This window comes from Anomaloglossus baeobatrachus, chromosome 1, assembly GCF_048569485.1.
Source record: "Anomaloglossus baeobatrachus isolate aAnoBae1 chromosome 1, aAnoBae1.hap1, whole genome shotgun sequence".
NCBI lineage: Eukaryota > Metazoa > Chordata > Amphibia > Anura > Aromobatidae > Anomaloglossus > Anomaloglossus baeobatrachus.
The window spans coordinates 891,089,203-891,111,362 of record NC_134353.1 but is presented as its reverse complement, the minus strand read 5'-3'; the positions used below and the strand labels follow the sequence as shown (position 1 = coordinate 891,111,362).

General features: G+C 40.7%; 1 protein-coding gene across 1 annotated transcript in view; it reads right to left on the bottom strand.

The window, feature by feature from the left end:
- Window positions 1-22,160, bottom strand: part of HCN1 (hyperpolarization activated cyclic nucleotide gated potassium channel 1) — a 599,929-nt gene that overhangs the window by 44,100 nt on the left and 533,669 nt on the right. Inside the window, exons 6-7 of the mRNA XM_075326734.1 lie at window positions 21,909-22,149; window positions 3,695-3,859 (exon numbers count right to left, since the gene is read on the bottom strand). Coding sequence (XP_075182849.1) covers window positions 3,695-3,859; window positions 21,909-22,149 — 406 coding nt within the window. The remainder of the gene's footprint in view (window positions 1-3,694; window positions 3,860-21,908; window positions 22,150-22,160) is intronic.

The following is a 22,160-nucleotide window of genomic DNA, read 5'->3' as shown; positions in this document are numbered from 1 at the left end:
GATTACTGACACACAGTGTTGTAGGCGTACACAATATATAATATATTATGTATACACAATATAATATATATACTAGTCTAAATGATGTATAAAGTAACAAACATAAAACATACATTTTACCATTTATTTTCAGTTATTCGTGTTTTTTTTTTATTATATGAAAAACATAACTATTAATGATCTGCAGGGATGGGACAAATGTAGCAAGGAACAAACGAACAGCCATGGCGTTCTGTGCTGGTAACACAGCGCAACTTTGCTATTATTGCAGCACATTGTTCTGCTCCTACTGCTCTCAGATGGGTTAACAAAAAAACTGGTGACAGATTCCCTTTAAGACTGGCGTTTCATACACCAGTCTTAATGATGGCTGTACAGCAGTAAGATGCACCAAAATCATTATAGGGAATAAATTAATTGGTCAAGCTTCACCACACCCTGTTCAACCCCAGTTCCGTCCACTTTGATGGAGCTGGTCAAAATTGGAAGGATAATGCCAAAAGGCACAATATTTTTGACCAACTATGTGTTGTGCAAAAAGTTATTATATTTGAAAGTGTTTTATATCAATATTCTGGTTCAACTGCTGCTTTCTGTGAGGTAAAATAGGTAGGGAAATGTTTTACCTCACAGAAAGAATCAGCTGCAATCCCATACTGTCCTGTCTCTATACTCTCTTTTGCTTCCTCGCCTGCCCAGGAGATGTTGTATATTTAGGCCATGTTCCTGCACGGTCAGAACCATTACTCAGCACATATCAGGAGCTCGTTTATTAGATTATCTGAGCGTATCCAATTGTGGAGCTTATTTTTATTGCAAGTTCTATTGATTAAAATGAACTTTCTATTAAGGGATATCAATGCCACAAATATTTCAAGTCTCTATGGGAATATGAGAAAAGTGTTAGTACCTAACATATCAGAAAATTTTTTGGAAGGGTGGGCAAGGCAGTTGAGAGATCAAGAGGGGGGGGAGAAGAAGATTTTGAAAGGTTGGATGGTGATGAGGAAGAAGATTGTGAATGACAACTTAAGGGACACTCAATTCAGGATCATACATAGAGCTATCTAAGGATTCAACATATTGAATGCAAGACATCCAGACAAACTGATGAGTTGTCCAAAATGTGGAATAGAAAAAACAGACCTATATCATGGGTTATGGCGGTGAGGGAGGATTGAAAGATTTTGGAAGCAAGTCCAGGGCGTAGTGAGGAAAATCTGGAACAGAAACGTGGAGATGGATCCAATGGTTTGGGTATTTCACTATCAGCATCGAGAGGAGGGAGAGAAAGGGGGAGACAAGTTACCGAATCTTTTCCATGATATAGCAATGATAAGCAAAAGGGCAATTCTTCAGAAGTGGCTGGTGAAGGAAACACCAACGAAAGAAGAACTGGCTAATCAATTGAAAAAAATGCTTATGGTGGAGAAGGTGGTGGTGGAGAGATGCAAAGACGGGATGACAGCAAAATATTTTAGTAAATGTAGAAAGTTTATAAGCGTTATATGTTCAAGAGAAGAAATATTACAAATAATGTCTACATTTGTGTCCACGGAATGGTAAATGAAGGAAGATCTGTCGGGGTCCCTAGGCAAGCTGAACGTATAGTTGGCTAAATTCTGGGTCGTGTCGCATGGAGGATAGGGGGGATGGGAGGGATAGTGTTTAGAAGTAATGTTTGTTACAAGTTATGAAGAAAGGTTGAGTTGAAGGGGGGCAGCGGAGACTGAACAATGGAAATATACACTGACGAAGAAGGGGAAGGGGCAAATTTGATGACAGTGATAGATATTTGCTTGATAAACTGTAGAGACTTTGTCATTTGTTATTTTTATTTGTTGATCCCTACTTTCTTCATTCTGTACCGTATTCTACCATTGCAAAAAAATAAATAAAAATGTGGTTTTAATAAAAAAAAAATGAACTTTCCTTGTGGTACAACCCATTTAAATTCTTGTTCATCAAATCTATTACTGGCATAATATCTTTGAAATGTTGCAAAATGTTGTGATTTTTGGAGATTTTACACCAGTTTGAATCAGTTCTGCCGAAAAGAGTAGAGCTAGGAGGAGCCAAGGTGGGACAGGGTGGGACCACAACCACGCGTGTAATTAATTTAAAATGCTGGTATTTTGTAAACCAGAAATGCTACTCGGGTCTGTAACTGTAACCTTTCTAGCAAGGCACACGCCACAAAGAAGATGCACTAAATTCACTAGGTGGGTTGCAACTATTAATAAATACAGTGCACCCTTCTCCAGGGATCCCTTCATTAAGGCCCCTTTGAGTCCGAGTGGTTCAGTATGTTAATAGCTAAGAGCGTTGGCTGTTGGTTTGCCGCGTGGTACATCTCCATGTTATGGACGTTGATGAATTTATCAAAATAGAAATAGACGTACTGTAGGTATGAATAATCTCTAGAACTACAGAATAACAACACACAGAGGAGCAAAAACTGGACAGGTCATAGGAAACGCAATGCATGCTCAACCCAACAGAAACGTTGAAGGCTTCAATCTAGTATTAGCAATTGATGAAGAATAAAAAGTGGCACATAACATCTGAAAGTTGAGCTAGAAATCAGACATTTAAAAATATATATATATTTTTATATATATATATATATATATATATATATATATATATATATATATATATATATATATATATAAATAAATATATATTATAGACATAAACCAAATCTGGAACCTATTAATACAACCATCTCCAAAAAATAAATGTCTTTGGACTTGCTCCATAAAGTGAAGCTCCTGGGCCGCTATGGAATATTTGTAACTAGGTAAGCTTGGATGGGAGGTCCATTTCTCCATCCTATAGTTACGCTCTCAACTCTGGACCTTCAGTGCCTTTTCTTACTGCACTTGAGGCACAGAGTCTCTAATTTAAATTATTAAATTTGATGATTATGCAGTACATTACTATTAAAGAATCTTTAATGTTTGTGTCATGTGAAGGGAATCTGCTGACACCAGGTTATTTGCTCTTGCATCTGATGTAGGGTTAGAGACCCAGATTTCAGGGAAGTATCACTTACTGATTTAGTTTTGCTAAAGTCACCTCCCTCTGCTATGTACATATATATTTATACAGTATATATATATACATAGTATATATATATACATACTAATATATATATATATATATATATATATATATATATATATATATATACATATATATATATACTCATATATATATGTATATATATATATATATGCACACATATAAATGTGTATATATATGCGTATTGTGTATATATATATATATATATATATATATATATATATACATATATATATGAGTATATATATATATATATATATATATATATACATATATATATATATATATATATATATATATGTATATACATTTTTATATATATATATATATATATTAGCCGTGAGAAAGAACACAAAATACAATAAGCAGAAAATTGGTGTAGTAGATGAACTTTTGACTGCTTTGTTCATCAATCCTTGTCAATATAAGCAGCAATACCCGTAGCAATATAGAAGAAAGCACTATCGAGCATGCACATGCATAAAAGCACTGTCAATGATGATGAATGATGTGCTAGCCTTAAAAAATGCATTTTTCTATAGACTAAACACACCAAATGCATCACTGTCTGGAACTGGATGGAAATATAGGTAAAAAAAAATAATACCTATCCTGTCTAGTCTGTCAATGGCAACAGTTTCAAAGGCTCTCCTCATCATGGGATATTCCTCTAGTACTTCATTAAAATTCTCCACGGATAGCGAATACAGCCGACAGTAAGTCTCAGCTTTCACACTGGCTGTCCGACGACCCTTTGTTAGAAGGCAAATCTCTGCAAAACATCAGTGTAAAAAAAGGTTTATTTCATGTGAATTCTCATACATGTATGTAAAAGACAACAATTCTAAATATACAACATTCTTGTTAAATTGCTTTCATTCAAACATTTAGAATGTTGATTAGTGGTCAATGACAGTCTGGTTTTCATTTTGTATTTCCAACAATGAGACATGTACAGTACACTTAGGTTCATGGAACTTTACGTACAAGGAAGAAATCATCAGAAAATTACTTGTTTAAATCAGGGGGGTTTTGCTACCTGCATTTAAAACAAATGTCTTTTATTACATATCACAATTTTTTTTTTTAACCATAAGTTTTCTTATTGAATTATAACAATAAAAATTGAACATACAAATTGTGGGTAGTATTATTCATTTCCATTTGTGTCCAGTCGATTATCCTTAATTAGAAACAATTATCCATATTCTGATTTCCAGTTTCCAAATAGTAACAATCAATATGTAACATCTAAACCCCAATGATTATACCTCTACTTCGGCACCAGATGAACGCGAGCACCAGTGTTCCCCTTTTCCTATTCTTGCCTGGAATCGGAGTAATCTAGCCACTTCCCCCATGTGACTTCAAACTCGAACCCTCTATTGTTACTGATTGCTATCATCCTCTCCATGCTGCAGTTATGTTGCATCTTGGCCCTTAGTTCTTGAGCAGTCGGTACCTGCGATGTTTTCCATTTGCTCGCAATGCACACTCTTACCACTGTCAAGAATTGTACGGTTATTATTACGTCGTTGTGGTCCATGTCTTCCAGACCTATGGACAGCAAGGCAGTTTCGGGCCCCAGCTCCATATTGTAACCCAGTATTGAGCTTAGGCACTGTTGTGTCTCTGCCCAAACTGGTTGAATCAACTCACACTCCCACCAGATGTGAAGCAATGAGCCCGGCTGTTTGTTACACCTCCAACACGTGTCTGAAAATTGAGGATATATTTTCTGTAGGCGTGCTGGTGTATAATACCATCTGTATAGAATTTTCCTTGAGATTTCCAAGTGGTTAATACAGTGAGACATTTTTTTGTGTATTTGAAAGGAGTAATCCCATTGTTCTTCCCAGAATTGTGTTTTCAAGTTAGTTTCCCATCTCTTCACAAAAGGTAGGGAGTGCGATCTGCGTAAGTCATTCAGGGCCTCATACGCCTTTGATATCCCCCCTTTTGTGTCTTTGTTAACCTCAAAAAAATGTTTATATGGTGACACCAACTCCTGTTGTTCTGTTTTTACACTTGATAAGTGTCTAATTTTGAGGTATTTGTAGAAGTCCCTATGGTTTACCCCAAATACGCTAACGAGATCACCAAACGGTCTAAGTTCCTGGATGTTCATAATGTCTCCTACCTTAATTATTCTTTTTGAGATCCAATCTCCCAAATCTATATTTTGGATCAAGTTGCCCATACTTTTCATTGGAAGCTTATGTATTCTCGTGGGGAGTAATTTACGCCCTATCGTCTGCATTAACCAAGTGTTCGCGCCTGCTCGTATTGTGGGGTGTCCTGGCAGTTGCAATTTTTTGGCCAAGCGGAGGTGCCACATATATGAGGCCATAGAGGGGTGCCCCACTATTTGCGCTTCCAGTTTTACCCAGGCTTGGGGAGTTCCCATCCCACCAGTATCTTAGTTGATCTAGCATCGTGGCTCGGTAGTATGCGCGTACACACGGGCATCCTAGCCCCACGGATTTTATTGGCATGAACTGGAATTTCGCTGATACTCTCTCTCTTTGTCGGTTCCGTATATAATTCAATAAAACTGATTGGAGCTTGTTGAGGGTATGCAGTGGAATTTGAATGGGTAGGTTGCGAAAGTAATATAAAATTTGGGGTAGTACCATCATTTTTACTACTGATATCTGGCCTAACCAGGATATCATTGCCTTGGGAAATGATTGTATTTCCTTATGGATATTTTGCAATAAATGTGTATAATTTATTTTCCCCAGGTGTTTGATCGGATAAGTTAATTGAATCCCTAGGTATGGAATTGTGCCAGCCTTCCAAGTCAGTGGATATTGTTCCGTTAGTTTCTGTTTTGTGGCCTGTGAGATGCCCATATCAAGGATTAAGCATTTACTTAAATTAATTTTATAATAGCTAGCTTGCCCGAATTGGGTAATTATTCTAAATATATCGGGCAGGGAGACCTCAGGATTTGTGACGCACAGTATGACATCGTCAGCAAATAAACCAATCTTGCTCTCCAAAGCGCCCATGTTAATCCCGGAGATTTCTTTCTCCATTCTTATGGCTTGGGCAAATGGTTCCATCAATAGGACGAATATCAGTGGGGATAGAGGGCACCCCTGTCTTGATCCATTTGTGATATTAAAACCTGGAGACAGGTACCCGTTTGTATATACCTGGGCTGAGGGCCTAGAATATAGTGCCATAATGGAAGATAGGATAGATCCCCCAAAGCCAAAGTTTCTAACCGTCTTCTCCATGAATCCCCAGTGGATTCTGTCAAACGCCTTCTCCGCATCCAGTGATAGGAGAAGAGAAGGCGTTAGACTCCCCTCCGCCTCAGCGATTAAGTCGATAAGGCGTCTGGTTCCGTCACTGGTTTCTCTATTTTTGACAAATCCGACTTGATCCCAGTGGATTAGCTCGGGAAGGATGTGCAGGAGCCTTAGAGACAAATGCTTTAGCAAATAATTTGACATCCGTGTTCAATAGAGAAATTGGCCGAAAGTTTGCTGGGGTATCTGGGTCCTTTCCTGGCTTGGGCAGGGTAATAATGTGAGCGTTCAACATTTCTGCTGGGAAGGCACTGTTCTTGGTGGCCTCGTTAAACACTCTCACCAAGTAAGGCGAAAATGAGTTTTTATACTTTTTGCAGTAGTCGTTTGGAATGCCGTCTGGTCCTGGGGCCTTATGTAATTTCAGGGTGTCAATAGCTCTCTGAATTTCCAATGTTGTGAGTGCCTGGGATAGCGTTTCCTTCTGTGTGGGTGATAGTGTTGGTAAGCTTACTGATTCTAAGAATGTCCCTATTTCTGCATCACTTGGTTGGTGGGTTTGGTCATCTCCTTTCAAGTTGTATAAGGTTTCATAATAATTGGCAAATTCGTTTGCAATTCGCTGAGGGTCTATTATTTTTTCCTTGTTGGGGCCATTTAAATATGGGATACGGGATTTTGCTGCGCGTATTTTCACCTGTTTAGCCAATAATTCACCGGATTTATTTCCATGCCAGTAATATTTCATTTTGGAGTTTTTTGAGGGCCTGCTCGTATGTGTGTAAATTAAGCTCATGTAGCTGTTTGTGCAGATCTGAGATCTCCCCCGCTCTTGTGGGTGAGTAGGATTGTTTGTGCATTCTATGTAAACTTCCCAGCTTGGTTTGCATATCGTTTACTGCAGTTTGCGTAGTTTTTTTGTAATGAGAGGCCTGTTTTATAAAATGCCCCCTCATGACCGCCTTGTGTGCACACCATAGGGTTGTGTCTAATACTTCTCCATTATCATTTTGTGTAAAGTAATCGTGGATGGCTTGTTGCGTTTGTGGTGCGTAAGTATGGAGGTTCAGGATATAAGTGTTGAGCCTCCAAATTGGAGATCTATCTATTTCATGCTTCTCCTCTATTTCTAATGTGATGGGAGCGTGGTCGCTCCATGTTATATTTCCTATTTTGGCATTTAACACTCGTGGGATTACTGTTTTGTCAACTAGAAAAAAATCAATTCTCGTGTAGGTATTGTGCGGGTGTGAGAGAAACGTGTAATCTCTTGTGGATGGGTTCTTTAGTCTCCAAATGTCGTATAATTCTTGTATGTGGAACAGTTTTGTAAGTGGGCTAGGGTTGCGTTTATTCGATGTAGATGTGGAATCCATGTTGGGCCACAATGCTACATTGAAATCCCCTACTAGTATTAGAGAGCCTTTTTTGACTTTGATGGCTTTTGCTATCGTCTTCTTGATGTGAGTATATTGTCCTTTGTTAGGGTCGTATACGGTTACCAACGTGTATGGGATATTATTAATTAAACATTGAAATACAATGTATCTTCCATGAGGATCTATAATTTGGTTTGTTTGAGAGAAGGCCACCGAGTCCCTTATTGCGATCGCCACCCCTCCTTTTTTCCTATCCGCCGGCGCCAGAATCACATGTGGGAATCTTTTATGTTTTAATCTACTTGTGTCTTCACAGTTTAAATGAGTCTCCTGTACACACAATATGTCTGCATAATTCCTCAGTGCCTCTTTCCATAAGGGTGACCTCTTGTATGGGGAATTTAGGCCTTTGGCATTTATAGATATGAATTTAATCACCATCTATGAATGATTGCTGAGTTTCTCTGCTTTGTATATTTTATCCCCCTTGTCTTGTGTGAACTGGTGGGGTAGACTATTTTAGTGTCATACTCATTTACCACGTTACTTCTCATAGGGTTGTTTTTCAGAACCTGCTGTGCGTGTTTTGTCTCTCTTCCCATACGTGGGCCTGTAACACATGGTGTCAAGCACATAATCTCATACTCATCCAGGTCACTGGTGCTCACGTCCATTGCTTGTTGAAATTGCTTCTCGCCCCCCTTTTCCACCCCTGTAGATCCGACTGGAAAATACTGCCACTGTGGGTTAAGAAAAAAATAAACACAAACACAAATAACATTTAAACAAAGAACTTTGCTCTCAAGAGCACAGATATAGGGAGCCAGTGCAGGCTGCCTATCACGGGTATCAGGAGCCCAGCAGAAGCCGAACGGACCGGATGTGGCCTGGGCTCTGACATGTGTCCCAAAAATGGACCGGAAGCAGAAAAAGTACCGGGTCCAGAGAAAAGCAGAAAATAAAACCATAAAAAGTAAGAAAAAATGAGAGATCAAAAAGGTTGCATGTAAGATATCAGTATGAAGAAAAAAACAAAACAAAAACAGGAGGTCAGAAAATCCTGGTAGATAATCCATGTCCAAGTCCATATAGCCGTATCCGATGGGGTCCTGCCATAAGTGACCCCCGGCTTCTCAGACCCGGACTCTCCTTCCCTAAAGGGGCTTGCTGCTCTCAACTTGAATAACCAAAAGACGAAACCAAAAAGGCTCCTTTGAAAAGTGTTAACTAGCAGAGTTCCTCTCCAGGTTTCCATGTTCTGTTCCGTGAGGCTAAACCAGTTCCTCGTTGTATGCTGGTCACGCTTGGGACCATTCCTCCAAAATTGGTGGTGGTAGAGGGTTTCTTTCTTGGCCTTCCCTAGCGTTTGAAGGGAGATTCCACTCCTTGCAGAAGCGTAAAGCTTGCTCCGGGTTGTTCACCACATGTTTGCGTCCATCTTTTGTAATTACCAGCTTCACTGGGAACCCCCATTTGTACGGGATATTTTGTTCCCTCAGGATCCCCGTGCATGATGAAAATGCTCTCCTTCGTGCTAGGGTGACAGCCGATAAGTCCGCATATATAGATATATCTTGAAAGCGGTCGGGCAAAGACGGCAGGTTTCGAGCAGCCTCCATTACCTTCTCTTTTATGTGAAAGAAATGGATTCTAACTATAACATCTCTCGGTATCGCTGCTGGGAGATGTTTTGGCCTGGGAAGCCTGTGGGCTCTATCCATAATCAAATCAAGCTGTGTGGTGTCCGGCAACAGGCATGAGAAATAATCAGTAAGAAATTCTTTGAGATCTTCAGTTTTGACCGTTTCTGCAATGCCTCTCAGACGAAAGTTGTTGCGGCGAGATCTGTCTTCCATATCCGCTACATTGAGTTTAAGTGCATCTACCTCTTCATCTATGGACACCACCGAGTCCACCACCTCATTATGCGCAGTGGTCAGCTCCGCCATCTTATCTTCTATGTGGGACGTGCGTTCCTCTATAGCATTAATGTCCCTTTGCATAGATCTAAGCATGTTCTGCATGTCCTTTTTAAAGGTAGACATTATTTCAGACATAAGTTGTCTCATAGTGTGCTCATTTAGTGGTTCTCCAGCAGTAGCTGGTGCAATGCTCTGCCTGTAATCTGTGGGGCTGCTTGTGGCCTGCAGACCTCTTCCAGGAGGGGAAGCCTGGGGCTGGATTTCGTGGTCCTCCCCCTGGTCCCTGTCTGCCTGAGCCATGGGGTTCCTGGGATCAGCTCTTTCATGATCCTCCCTGCTGTGGACAGATGGGCTGCTCCCCATGCGCTTCCCCTCTGCAGTCCCCCGTGGAGTCTCTCCTACATCTCCTTGCATGCGTGGGATGGCTGGATGCTGTGCCTCCATGCCACGCCTGTGCTTTCCAGCGCCATTTTGCGCGCCCTCCGCCGCCGGGTAGAACTGTGTGAGTTTAAGGGGGATTTTCTGGCCCCTGCTTCTGCTGCTGCGTAGTTCTTTCATGGCCCCGCACTCCTGCTGCCTTCCTCTGTCTGTCGGGTCTGGAGCCGCTGCTGTGGTAAGCTGTGTGCCGCTTTATGGGGTCAGTATGCACCGGAGAAGTGCTACTGTGCTTCCTTCTCCATGTGCTCTCATATCACAATTTTTATAAAAAAAAAAAAACAAAACAATAAAACAATTTAGTAACTTTGCAGTTTTAACACTGGCTGCTTTTAGATTCGGATTTCCTGTCTTTTCTTGAAGAGTTTCCAGCAGGCTCATCAGAGGCAGGATTACGATGATAGGTAACAATTTTATACAGCATCCACCAATCACACTAGGTGATGTCACTGCTGACCCTGCTCCCCCTCTCTTCACTATGACCTTTCCAAATACTCACTAGACATATACAGTTGAAACCAGAAACCATTTTACATACACCATCTAAAAAGACACATCTGCATGTTTTTCTCACTATCTGACATGAAATCAGAATAAACCTTTCCCATTTTAGGTCAGTTAGGAACCAAAATTACTTATATTTGCCAAATGCTAGAATGAGAGAGAGAATGTTTTAAGGCATTTTTATTATTTTCTGAAAATTCAAAAGTTTACATACATTAAGGGTACTATTCCTTTACACTAAGTGTACTATGCCTTTAAACAATATGGGACAGCCCATATGATGATGTCATGTCTTTGGAAACTTCTGATAGGTTTATTGGCAACATCTGAGTTAATTAGAGACACACCTACCTATGGATGTATTTTAATGCACATCTGAAACACACTGCTAGTTTGTGTAGCATCATGGGAAAATAAAAAAAAAATCAGCCAAGATCTCAGGAAGAGAATTGTGGACTTGCACAAGTCTGGTTCATCCTTGGGTGCAATTTACAGTTACCTGAAGGTCTGTACAAACAATTATAAGCAAGTACAAACAAGATGGGAATGTCCAGCCATCATACCGCTCGGAAACCAAATGGGTTCTATGAACCAGATATGAACAAGCTTTGATCAGACATGTGCATATGAACCCAAGAGCAAAAGCAAAAGACCTCGTGAAGATGCTGGCGGAAGCTGGTAAGATTGTGTCTTCATCCACAGTGAAACGAGTACTGTATCAACATGGGCTAAAAGGCCACTCTGCCAGGAAGAAGCCATTACTCCAAAAGAAACATAAAAAGCCAGATTAATGTTTGCAAATGCACACAGGAAGTAAGACACTAATTTTTGGAGACATGTCCTGTGGTCTGACTAAACTAAAATTGAACTATTTGACCATAATAACCATTGTTATGTTTGAAGGAAAAAGGAAGAAGTTTTGAAGCCTAAGAACACCATCACAATTGTGAAACATGGGGGTGGCAGCATCATGTTGTGGGGTTGTTTTGTTGCAGGAGGGACTGGTGCACTTCACAAAATAGATGGCATCATGAGGAAAGGAGATTATGTGGCAATACTGAAGCAACATCTCTAGAGATCAGCCAGGAAAGGAACTTAAAACTTTGGCAGAAATGGGTCTTTCAAATGGACAATGAATGAAGCATACTGCCAAACTGGTTACAAAGTGGCTTAAGGATAACAAAGTCAATGTTTTGGAGTGGCCATCACAAAACACTGATCTCAATTCTATTGAAAATGTATAGGCAAACTGAAAAGGCAGGTGCGAGCAAGGTGACCTACAAACATGGCTCAGTTACATCAGTTCTGTGATGAGGAATAAGCCCAAATTCCTAGCAACTATTGTAAGAAGCTTGTGGAAGGATGTCCAATATGTTTCACCTAAGTCATACAGTTTAAGGGCAATGGTACCAAATACTAATGAAATGTATGTAAACATCTGAATTTGCAGAAAGTAATAAAAATGCTTTAAAACATTCTCTCTCTCTCATTATTCTGGCATTTGGCAAATATAAATAATTTTGGTTCCTAATTGACCTAAACAGGAAAGGTTTATTCTGATTTCATGTCAGATAGTGAGAAAAACCTGCAGATGTGTCTTTTTAGATAGTGGATGGAAACTTCTGGTTTCAACTGTATGTAAAAAATAGGGTTACAATACATCTATTGTGGATGTATATATGTGTTGTTTCCTGAAACAAAAGGAAGTTAAAGTCATTGGTCAATTTGAAAATTGACAGAATTTTTTTTTTTTTTTTACTTTTAATACAGATTGTGATATAAAAATAAAAACAACATAATAATAAAAACAAAATATTTAAAAAGTACACATAAAAACAAAAGCCTGATTAAAAAAAGTCAGTCATTTTCTGATGATAACTTGCCTTTAATGACATTTTGGGGACACCCTTATCTCAGATCTCAACACTTATATAAAATAGTTCTTGGAAGATCAATGGAGAACCCTCAGTATCTAACTGACTTTGCTTTATATGTTGTATAATAGATAGGCCAGGGTATTTTTGTTAAAAATAAAAGAAGCTTAACGTACCCCATTCAGCCCCCATTTCAATACCTGCCCAGTTCCCACCAGTCTCTAAATCTTGGTCTCCTCTGAACACCCCGTAAACAAAAAGACGTAGCAAACCACAACGGCCATCCATCTCAGCCAAAGATTGCCTCCACAAATATTTCTTGCCATTTCTGGTGTGTCGAAATTTGACCAGGAAGCAAAGACAAGAGGGGACTGGGTACATTTCTTAAAGGGGGGGTTCATTGAGGTTCACATATTAGTACATTTGTTGTAAGATCAGTCAAGAGTTCAATGATGAAAATGCAAAAACCTTATCTGAGCTCTCATGCAACTCCTTATGACTTAGTTGTGCTGCTAATGTCAATAAAATAAGACCCTACTTATCAATGTGTGCAGAATTATTGGGCAACTAATTTTTTTTTTATTATGCAACTTCTTTGCAATGACAGTCATAAGCCATCCATCCATGGAGTTTATCAGTTTCTCAGTCTATTGATGATCAACTTTTTTGGCAGCATCTACCCCATCTTCCCAGACACTGTCCAGTAAGGTGACTGTTTTCTTTCACAGTAAATCTCCCATTTAAGAAGGGCCTGCAAGTTATTTAATAGGGTTTAGGTCCGATGAGGAATGGGCAGGGTTGTTATTTTTTCAGCTTTAAGGTCTTTACAGAAAGCTGACCAGTGGAGACTTTGATGCTGTGATGGAACATTGTCCTGCTTAATGATCACGGTTTTCCTCAAAAAAGCTGACTTTTTCCTGTACCACTGCTTGAAGAAAGTGTATTCTTAAAACAGCAGGTTTGGGAGTTGATTTTGAGTCCACCTTCAACTCTAAAGGGTCCAACTAGCTTATCTTTAATGATATCAGCTCATAACAGTGTCCCACCTCCAGCTTCCTGAACCCATTATTTATCCAGCCATGGACCATCCATCTGGTCCATCAAGAGTCAGTCTTATCACATAAGTCCATAAACCTTTGAAAACATGCCTTAAGATATTTCTTGGCCAGTCTTGACATTTCCCCTTCTGTGTCTGGCTCAGTAATGGTTGGTTTTAGCCTTCCTTACCTCGGCCGTGTCTGTGCACTGAGCTCCTTCTACTTCTGGGTCTCTAGGGAGGTTGCAGTTTTCATGCTGTACAAAGGGCTAGTAAGACATAGTACAGCGTATTCCCCACTAGGTGGCAGCAGGGTAGTGAAGGAGAGTCAAAGTTACACTTGAACAGAAAGGAAGCTGAAGTACAGCAGAGTAACTCCAGCAGGCAGCTAACAGGCAAACCAACAAGGGGCAATAGAGTAGTCACACAGTCAGGGTCCAGCTGGAAAGTCAAGTCAGTGTAGAGGGATGATTAAAATCAAGTCAGAAAACAACCGAGTCAGAAGAAGATCAGGAATGCAGAGGGAAACACCAACAACAGACAGGAGAGGGAAGTCTGGGACTGGAAAAGACTGACGAACAGGGAGGGTACAGGTCAGGGCACGACAACAAGCAGTCAGATAACCAGGAAATCTCACCAGAGCAAGTCACAGGCTGCAGAGCAAAACTATAACCAGCGCTGGAATGCAGGTTGAGAGACCATATATAGTGTCTCCTGAAAGCAGAATGATGCTGATGGGAGTTAACCAGTTAACCCCCTTACATGACCAGGCAGGGTCGGTGAAACTCTGGAGCACAGAATACCGATCCTGGATCATGACAGTAGTTCTAGAATATGACAGCACTGGAGGATAATGGGTTCCTTGTCACTTTATATTTGATTCTTTTCAGATCTTTGGAGGTAACCTGAGTCTTTTTTCTTAACATATTTTTGACAACCCTGTTGCCTACTTGCAATGAAAAAAAAAAGAAAAATGGTGGTACTGTGATCGCGCCCCAATATCTTAGAAATTTCAAAAGTGCTGCATCTCTGTGTAAGACTTTTACCAATTTTTGACTTTTCAGTTAAATCTCTTTTTTTAGTCCATTTGCATGAGGAAAGCAAGCTGCCTAATAATTCTGCACACTGTGATAAAGCAATTTGTATACTTAGGTCGTACTCTCCTCATTACATAAATACACAACACATGACCTGCTTCATCCAATACACATCCAAGTTTATACAGCTCAGAGTTAGAAAATCTGCATAAAAATGATGATATGGTCATAATTGTCCCTCGACTGATAACTGTGTACAGTGTCAATTACTCTGATGCATTGACGAGATACAATTGATCTGGAGATACAATCCATCTCATTGCCATCAAATTCTGAAAAGCTCTTAGAACTTTTCAGCATTTTCTGAAGTTTAAAATCAAAACTTTTACATTGTCCTTCCTTTAATGGCATTTCAGAAGCTTCAATTAACATGTCAGGAGCGTTCAGTATTGTGCATTAGTGTTAAAGGAAATACTTTAATAAAATGTAAAAACATTATACTTTTATTGTAAATGGTCGATAAAAACTTTTATGAATTCTAATGTTAAAGTGAAAGGATTGCAATCCACGTAGGCCTAGGATTATTTCTGATTTCTGAACTTTGGTAACATGTTTTGAAGGCTTCGAATTTGAAGTGAATTATGACTGATTGACTATTTTACCTATAGTTTAACATTATAAGATTTTCAACTATATTTTACACATACATAATCATTATTGTACCCACCTTTTTTTCTATTTCCTATGTTGCATTACCATATGTCTTAAAGGTTAGTTTTTTACATGAGGGTTTACCTCTACACTTAATAATGTGATTTACATATCACTGTTCTGTAAAATTTCAGCTTTTTACTGTAAGAAGTGTTCGCTGATATCTGTTTATTTTACTGTTTTAAGGCAGTGAAAAAGTGTTGTGCGATGTTCAGCGTTTCACTCGTTGGGTGTCATGGCGTCGTCGGACTCAGTTCACAATGCAAAGTCTGACAAACAGCCTGGGATCACTTAGTTGCACAGCCTCTGATGGGTGTCGGCTGGTTCTGGTTTTACTGCTCTCCATTAGAGCAGGAGTTAATTCCTGCTGGCTTGTGATCAGCTGCTGGGAGCTCAGGCTGCTGATCATCATCTGCCTTCACCCTTTATAAGGATCTGGATGTTGGGACTGAGTGGCAGATATAGCTCTGCTTGCTGGTTCCTGTGATATGGTGATCTACAAGCTGCGGTTTCGCATGGTGTGTGAGTCCTCCAGTTGTGCGTCAATATCCTACCCCTTTTGATATATTCCCCTGTTCACATACTGTACCCCCTTTGTATTTAAGTGCAGTGTGTGCAAGTTTTCGTTTACCCTTTGTCTGTGCCTATTTGTGGGGTTTTGGTTACTGGATTTCCGTCCCTCTGCCAGAATTGGGGGGGGGAGTAGTATCAGGGCTCGGAAAGGAGACAGGGACACACTGGCGGCTCGAACCTGGCTACCATTGTGCCTACCTTCGAGATAAGGGTCAGCGCAGGGGCCGCCGCCTTAGGGTCAGCCTAGGAGCCCCTGTTCCACCTGTATGTACCGCGTGACACCAAGGTCTATGGATGACCGAAATGTTGGATCTATATGCTGACACTATAATAAAACTACATATCATTTTCTGATTGCATCCCTTGGAGTGCTGTTTGTTAATTTTTTCTATACCATTTCAATGTCATCTCAATGTTTATAACTTATTTAGCACCTATGCGCTATTGTTTTACTTCTTTAACTACTTCTGGAATATCCATAGACTATAAACATCTGGACAGTCCACACTTTACCCTGCACCGACGTTCAATGTAGTGGGAGCAGCTACTGTTTCCCTCAAAATAAGATAGGGTCTTTTATTATTTTGTGCTCTGAAAGATGTGCTAGGGCTTATTTTCAGGGGATGTCTTATATTTTATGACAGACAATCCATGCTTATTCTTGAACAAAAAAAAATATAAATTTATTTAAATATAATTCTGCCATCACATTCTGGAACATCAATATTTTGTGTTAATCCTATTACTGGTTCAGATCCACATTTTCTTATCTGATCTGTTGTTCTCACGGTGCAATCCTGTGATGGGTACATACCATATTTACAAAGGTTTAAATTACATGATTAAATTTAATTATTTCTATGTTTTGTAAGTTTACTCCAAAAAGAAAGTAGACACCCCGTAAAAGAATTGCACTTACCAAACCCCAAAGAATTAGAGTTGCCAAGTGAATGGGCTCTCACATACAAATCTGCGTCGCTGTCAGGTTCCTCTGTGTTCTACTGCGGTTGGCTTCCCCTGGTGACTGGAAGCAGTAACACTCGCGCGGACTGATACTGATACCTGATCTATTTATGAGCGCTGCAGTGCAATGCAGCTGGAACAGTGAGGGACCTGACAGACATTTATCTCTATGTGAGAGCCCATCCACCATCGGCAATTGCCAACTGTAATTGTTTGGGGTCTGGTGAGTGCGATATTTTTTCTTTTTTTGGGAAAGGGGTGTCTGATTTTTTTTTTTTGAGATGTCTTTCTTTTGGGGATGCCTGCTTTCTTTAATGAAGAGTCCCCGCTGTATTCTTTAAATTTTTTAGGTGTTTAGACACACCCTTATGGATTCAGAACTAGAGTTTATTTTGAAGTAGGGCTTTATATTTTAAACACAGTTCAAAAAATCTTACCAGTACTTATTTTCGGGATACATATTATTTTTGGGGAAGCAGCATAGTATGAGCTTGTACAGCTTTTTTGGGGAAACAGCATAGCATGAGTTGTACAGTTGTGGGGGAAGGGTTCTGTAACATTTTGTTAGACTTCCCAGAAATGAGATAAGCAGAAGGCTTCAATCAGAAATGAGATAAGCAGAAGACTACAATTCCACTGGGGCTAAAGGCCCCGTCACACTAAGCAACATCGCTAGCAACATCGCTGCTAACGAACAACTTTTGTGACGTTGCTAGCGATGTTGCTGTGTGTGACATCCAGCAACAACCTGGCCCCTGCTGTGAGGTCGTTGGTTGTTGCTGAATGTCCTGGGCCATTTTTTAGTTGTTGCTGTCCCGCTGTGAAGCACAGATCGCTGTGTGTGACAGCGAGACAGCAACAACTAAATGTGCAGGCAGCAGGAGTCGGCTTCTGCGGAGGCTGGTATCCAATGTAAACATCGGGTAACCAAGAAGCCCTGTCCTTGGTTACCCGATATTTACCTTCGATACCAGCCTCCGCCGCTCTCACTGCCTGTGCTGCCGGCTCCTGCTCTGTGCACATGTAGCTAGCTGCAGGACACATCGGGTTAATTAACCTGATGTGTCCTGCAGCTAGGAGAGCAAGGAGCCAGCGCTAAGCATTGTGCGCTGCTCCCTGCTCTGTGCACATTTAGCTGCAGCACACATCAGGTAATTAACCCGATGTGTGCTGTAAGTAGGAGAGCAGGGAGCCAGTGCTAAGCATTGTGCGCTGCTCCCTGCTCTGTGCACATTTAGCTGCAGCATACATCGGGTAATTAACCCGATGTGTGCTGTACTAGGAGAGCAGGGAGCCAGCGCTCAGTGTGCGCTGCTCCCTGCTCTCTGCACGTGTAGCTCCGTGCAGTGGTAACCAAGGTAAATATCGGGTTGGTTACCGATATTTACCTTAGTTACCAAGCGCAGCATCTTCCACGCGGCGCTGGGGGCTGGTCACTGGTTGCTGGTGAGCTCACCAGCAACTCGTGTAGCCACGCTCCAGCGATCCCTGCCAGGTCAGGTTGCTGGTGGGATCGCTGGAGCGTCGCAGTGTGACATCTCACCAGCAACCTCCTAGCAACTTACCAGCGATCCCTATCGTTGTTGGGATCGCTGGTAAGTTGCTTAGTGTGACGGTACCTTAATACACCAGCTCCTGTTGAAGAGGAAATCAGCAATAAAAAAAGTATTAATATGTTAAAATTCTCCCAAAAGGTCTTTTAAGACAATATGTGGGGCACAGTGTGTAAAATAAATTAAATAAATAAATCTAAATAGTAAAAATGAAAAAGCATAATTAAAAAAAAGTGTAGATTGCCATTTCTAGCCTAGTCCTATCAAAGAAAATATACCCAACATATAAAAATAACATCTGAAAATGGGAACAAAATTTAAAATATTTTATCAGTTATCTGTTGTCCTGAATAATAAAATATATGAAAAATATGTGAAAAATAAAAATGTATTTCTTATTTTTATTTTTAATTTCCCCATGATATCAACAAAAAAACATAAAATATATTAAGCTCCATGTATTGTGAAAAAAAGAGGCAAAAATAATTTGAATATGGAAATTATTATTATTTAATATTATAGCGCCATTTATTCCATGGCACTTTACATGTGAAAAAGGGTAAACATAGTAGGGACAAGTATAATAATCATAAACAAAACAAGGCCCGGACTGGTAAAGGAGGAGCGAAGACTATTGCTTGCGAGGGCTCACAGTCTACAAGGGATGGGTGAGGATACAGTAGGTGAGGGTAGAGATGGTCATGAGGCGCTATATCAGACTGAGGGTTACGGCAGGTTGTAGGCTTATTGGAAGAGTTGGGTCTTCAGGTTCCTTTTGAAGCTTGAAAAGGTAGGCGAGACTCTGGTATGTTGTGGCAGAGCATTTCAGGGTATGGGGGATGCACAAGAGAAATCTTGGCTGCGATGATGGGAAGAAGAGATAAGAGGGGGGTAGAGGAGGAGATCTTGTGAGGATCGGACGTTCCCTGCAGGTAAGTAAAGACTAGGTCACAGATGTAGGGAGGAGACAGGGTATGGATGGCTTTGTAGGTCATGGTTAGGGTTTTGAACTGGAGTCAATGGGCAATGGGAAGCTAGTGAAGGGATTGGCAAAGAGGAGTGGTTGGGGAGTAGTGAGGGAACAAGTGGATTAGTCGGACAGCATAATTTAGAATAGATTGTAGGGGTGCGAGACTGTTAGAATGGAGATTGCAACAGTCCAAGCGGGAGATAAGGGCATGCACTAGGGTTTTTACAGCTTCTTGGGAAAGGAATGTACAAATCCATGAAATATTTTTGAGTTAAAAGTGCCAGAAGGTGAAGAGGGCTTGGATGTGTAGCTTGAAGGAGAGGGCAGAGTCTAGAGTTACTCCCAGGTAGTGAGCACGTGGGAATGTGGAAAGTGAGCAGCCATTGACATTGATGGATAGGTTGGGGGCATTGAGTGAGGAGGAGGAAAGATAATGAATTCTGTTTTGTCCATGTTCAGTTTTAGAAATCGAGCAGAGGAAAAGGATGATATAGCAGACAGACATTGTGGGATTGTGGTTAGTAAGGAGGTGATGTCAGGTCCAGAGAGGTAGATCTGCGTATCATCAGCATAGAGTTAATACTGAAAGCCATGGGACTCTATAGCTGGTGTCACACATAACGACAACGACAACGACGTCGCTGCAATATCACCATATTCTGTGACGTTGCAACGACCTCAACAGCGACGTCGCTGTGTGTGACACATAACAACGATCAGACCCCTGCTGCGAAATCGTTGCTCGCTCCTGAATGCTCCAGGTTATTTTTTGATCGCTGCTATCCCGCTGCGCCATGCTGATAAGCTGATAATCCTTGTGTTTGACACCGCAGCAGGGACGCTACGCTAAGTCTGAAACCACACATCGACCGTCGACGTCGCTATGATCGCTGCTCCGTCGCTGCTTTTTATTACATGTTTGACAGCTTACTAACGATCATCTATGGTCGCTGCTACGTCACAGAATATGGCGACGTTGCAGCGACGTCGTTGTCGTTGTCGTTATGTGTGACCCCAGCTTATGGTCTGTCCCTGGCCGAAGGTGTAGATAGAGAACAGCAGGGGTCCTAAAACTGAACCTTGGGGGACACCGACAGATAGGGGGCAAGATAAGGAAATAGTGTGAGAGTGGGAGACACTGAAAGTTCGGTTGGTTAAGTATGAGGAGATCCAAGATAGCACCAAGTCTGTGATGCCCAGAGATGAGAAAATTTGTAGAAGAAGAGAATGGTCTACTGTGTCAAAGGCAGAGGACAGGTCCAGGAGGAGTAGGACAGAGTAGTGTCGCTTGGCTTTGGTGGTTAATAGGTCATTGGTGACTTTATTTATTGCAGTTTCAGTGGAATGATGCAGTCGGAAGCCAGATTGTAACCAGTCAAAGAGGGAGCAGGAAGAGAGGTATGAGGTCAGTATAAGATGGACATGCTGTTCCAGGAGTTTTTAGGCATAGGGGAGAAGTAATATGGGGTGATAGTTTGACACACAGGAGGGGTCAAGGGAGGGCTTTTTGAGGATGGGTGTCATGGAGGAATGTTTAAAGCATGAAGAGAATACACCAGTTGTTATAAGTTGAAGAGATGGGTTAGGGCTGGGATGAAGATTGTGCTGAGAATGGGGATGAGGTGGGATGGGAGTGGGTCAAGCGGAAGGGTGGTGAGATGTAATCTTGAGAGTAGAGTGGAAAGATAATCATCTGTCATGGTGGAGAAGCTGGATTTGGAGGAAGAGGGCTGTAGTGTTTGTGGGCCAAAGCTTACTCTGATATTGTCAATCTTCTGCTTGAAGAAAGAGACAAAGTCTTCAGCTGAGAGGAGAGGAGAGGGAGGAGGTGCCGGGGGATGGAGGAAAGAGTTGAAAGTGTTGAACAGTTGTTTAGGGTTGTGAGAAAGAGAGTATATGAGGGATGAGAAGTTGTTTTGTTTTGCAGCAGTGAGTGCAGACTTGAAAATGGTGAGGGACTGTTCCATCTGCGCTCAGTGATTGTGAAAGCCCGTCTAAATTTTTTAATCTTTCTCATGTGCCAGGGTTGCCTGTTGATTGTGCGAGTTTTGGTATACGTGAGGGGGCAGCCGAATGAGAACAATGTTTGGAGCTTTTAAGAATGCATGTACGATAAAACTTGAATATAGCCAGGTTATGAACTGGTTAAAGATCGGACCTTTTTTTTCCTTCTTAGCTTGTATAACTATTTTATATTTTTATATCAAGACAGCTATTTTTTTTGTTGTTGGAAGAGTTATACTTTTTATATGAGTCATTCTGGGACAAGTATTAATTTTAATTAAGATTTATTAACAAAGTGTATTGTGTAGTATGAAAAATATGTAGTAAAGATTAAAAATGATAAATTGCAGCAGGAGATGAGTGAGCTGATTTTGTGGGGGGCAGTGACCTGAGCTTTTATTATGTACATGACAGTGATGCCATCAAATGAATAGAATACAAGAGACTGCAAAAAGACAGATCAGATCTTTTCTCCATTTGATTTGATTTTCCTTTGCATCATTTTATTTTTCACTATTGACATTCTTGCCTTACCTTAATACCGATGGCGATTAGCATTTTTTGTAAATAGCACTTTCACCTCATTTTAATGATACTGACCTCCAAAATATGATCCATCAGTCAGTTTCATTTCCCTGCTGGATCTAGTAATGACACCGGCCACACCATGCTGAATAAAATACATCTTCTTCCCAACTGCCCCTTCACGGATTATATAATCTCCAGGCTGGAAAACCTCAAACCTCAATTTGCTGAGCATGGCTGTGACAAAGTTCGGGTCTGCATTAGCAAATAGAGGCATAGTGGCCACTAGTTTCCGACAGTTGAAATTTACTATTTCCTAAAATAGAA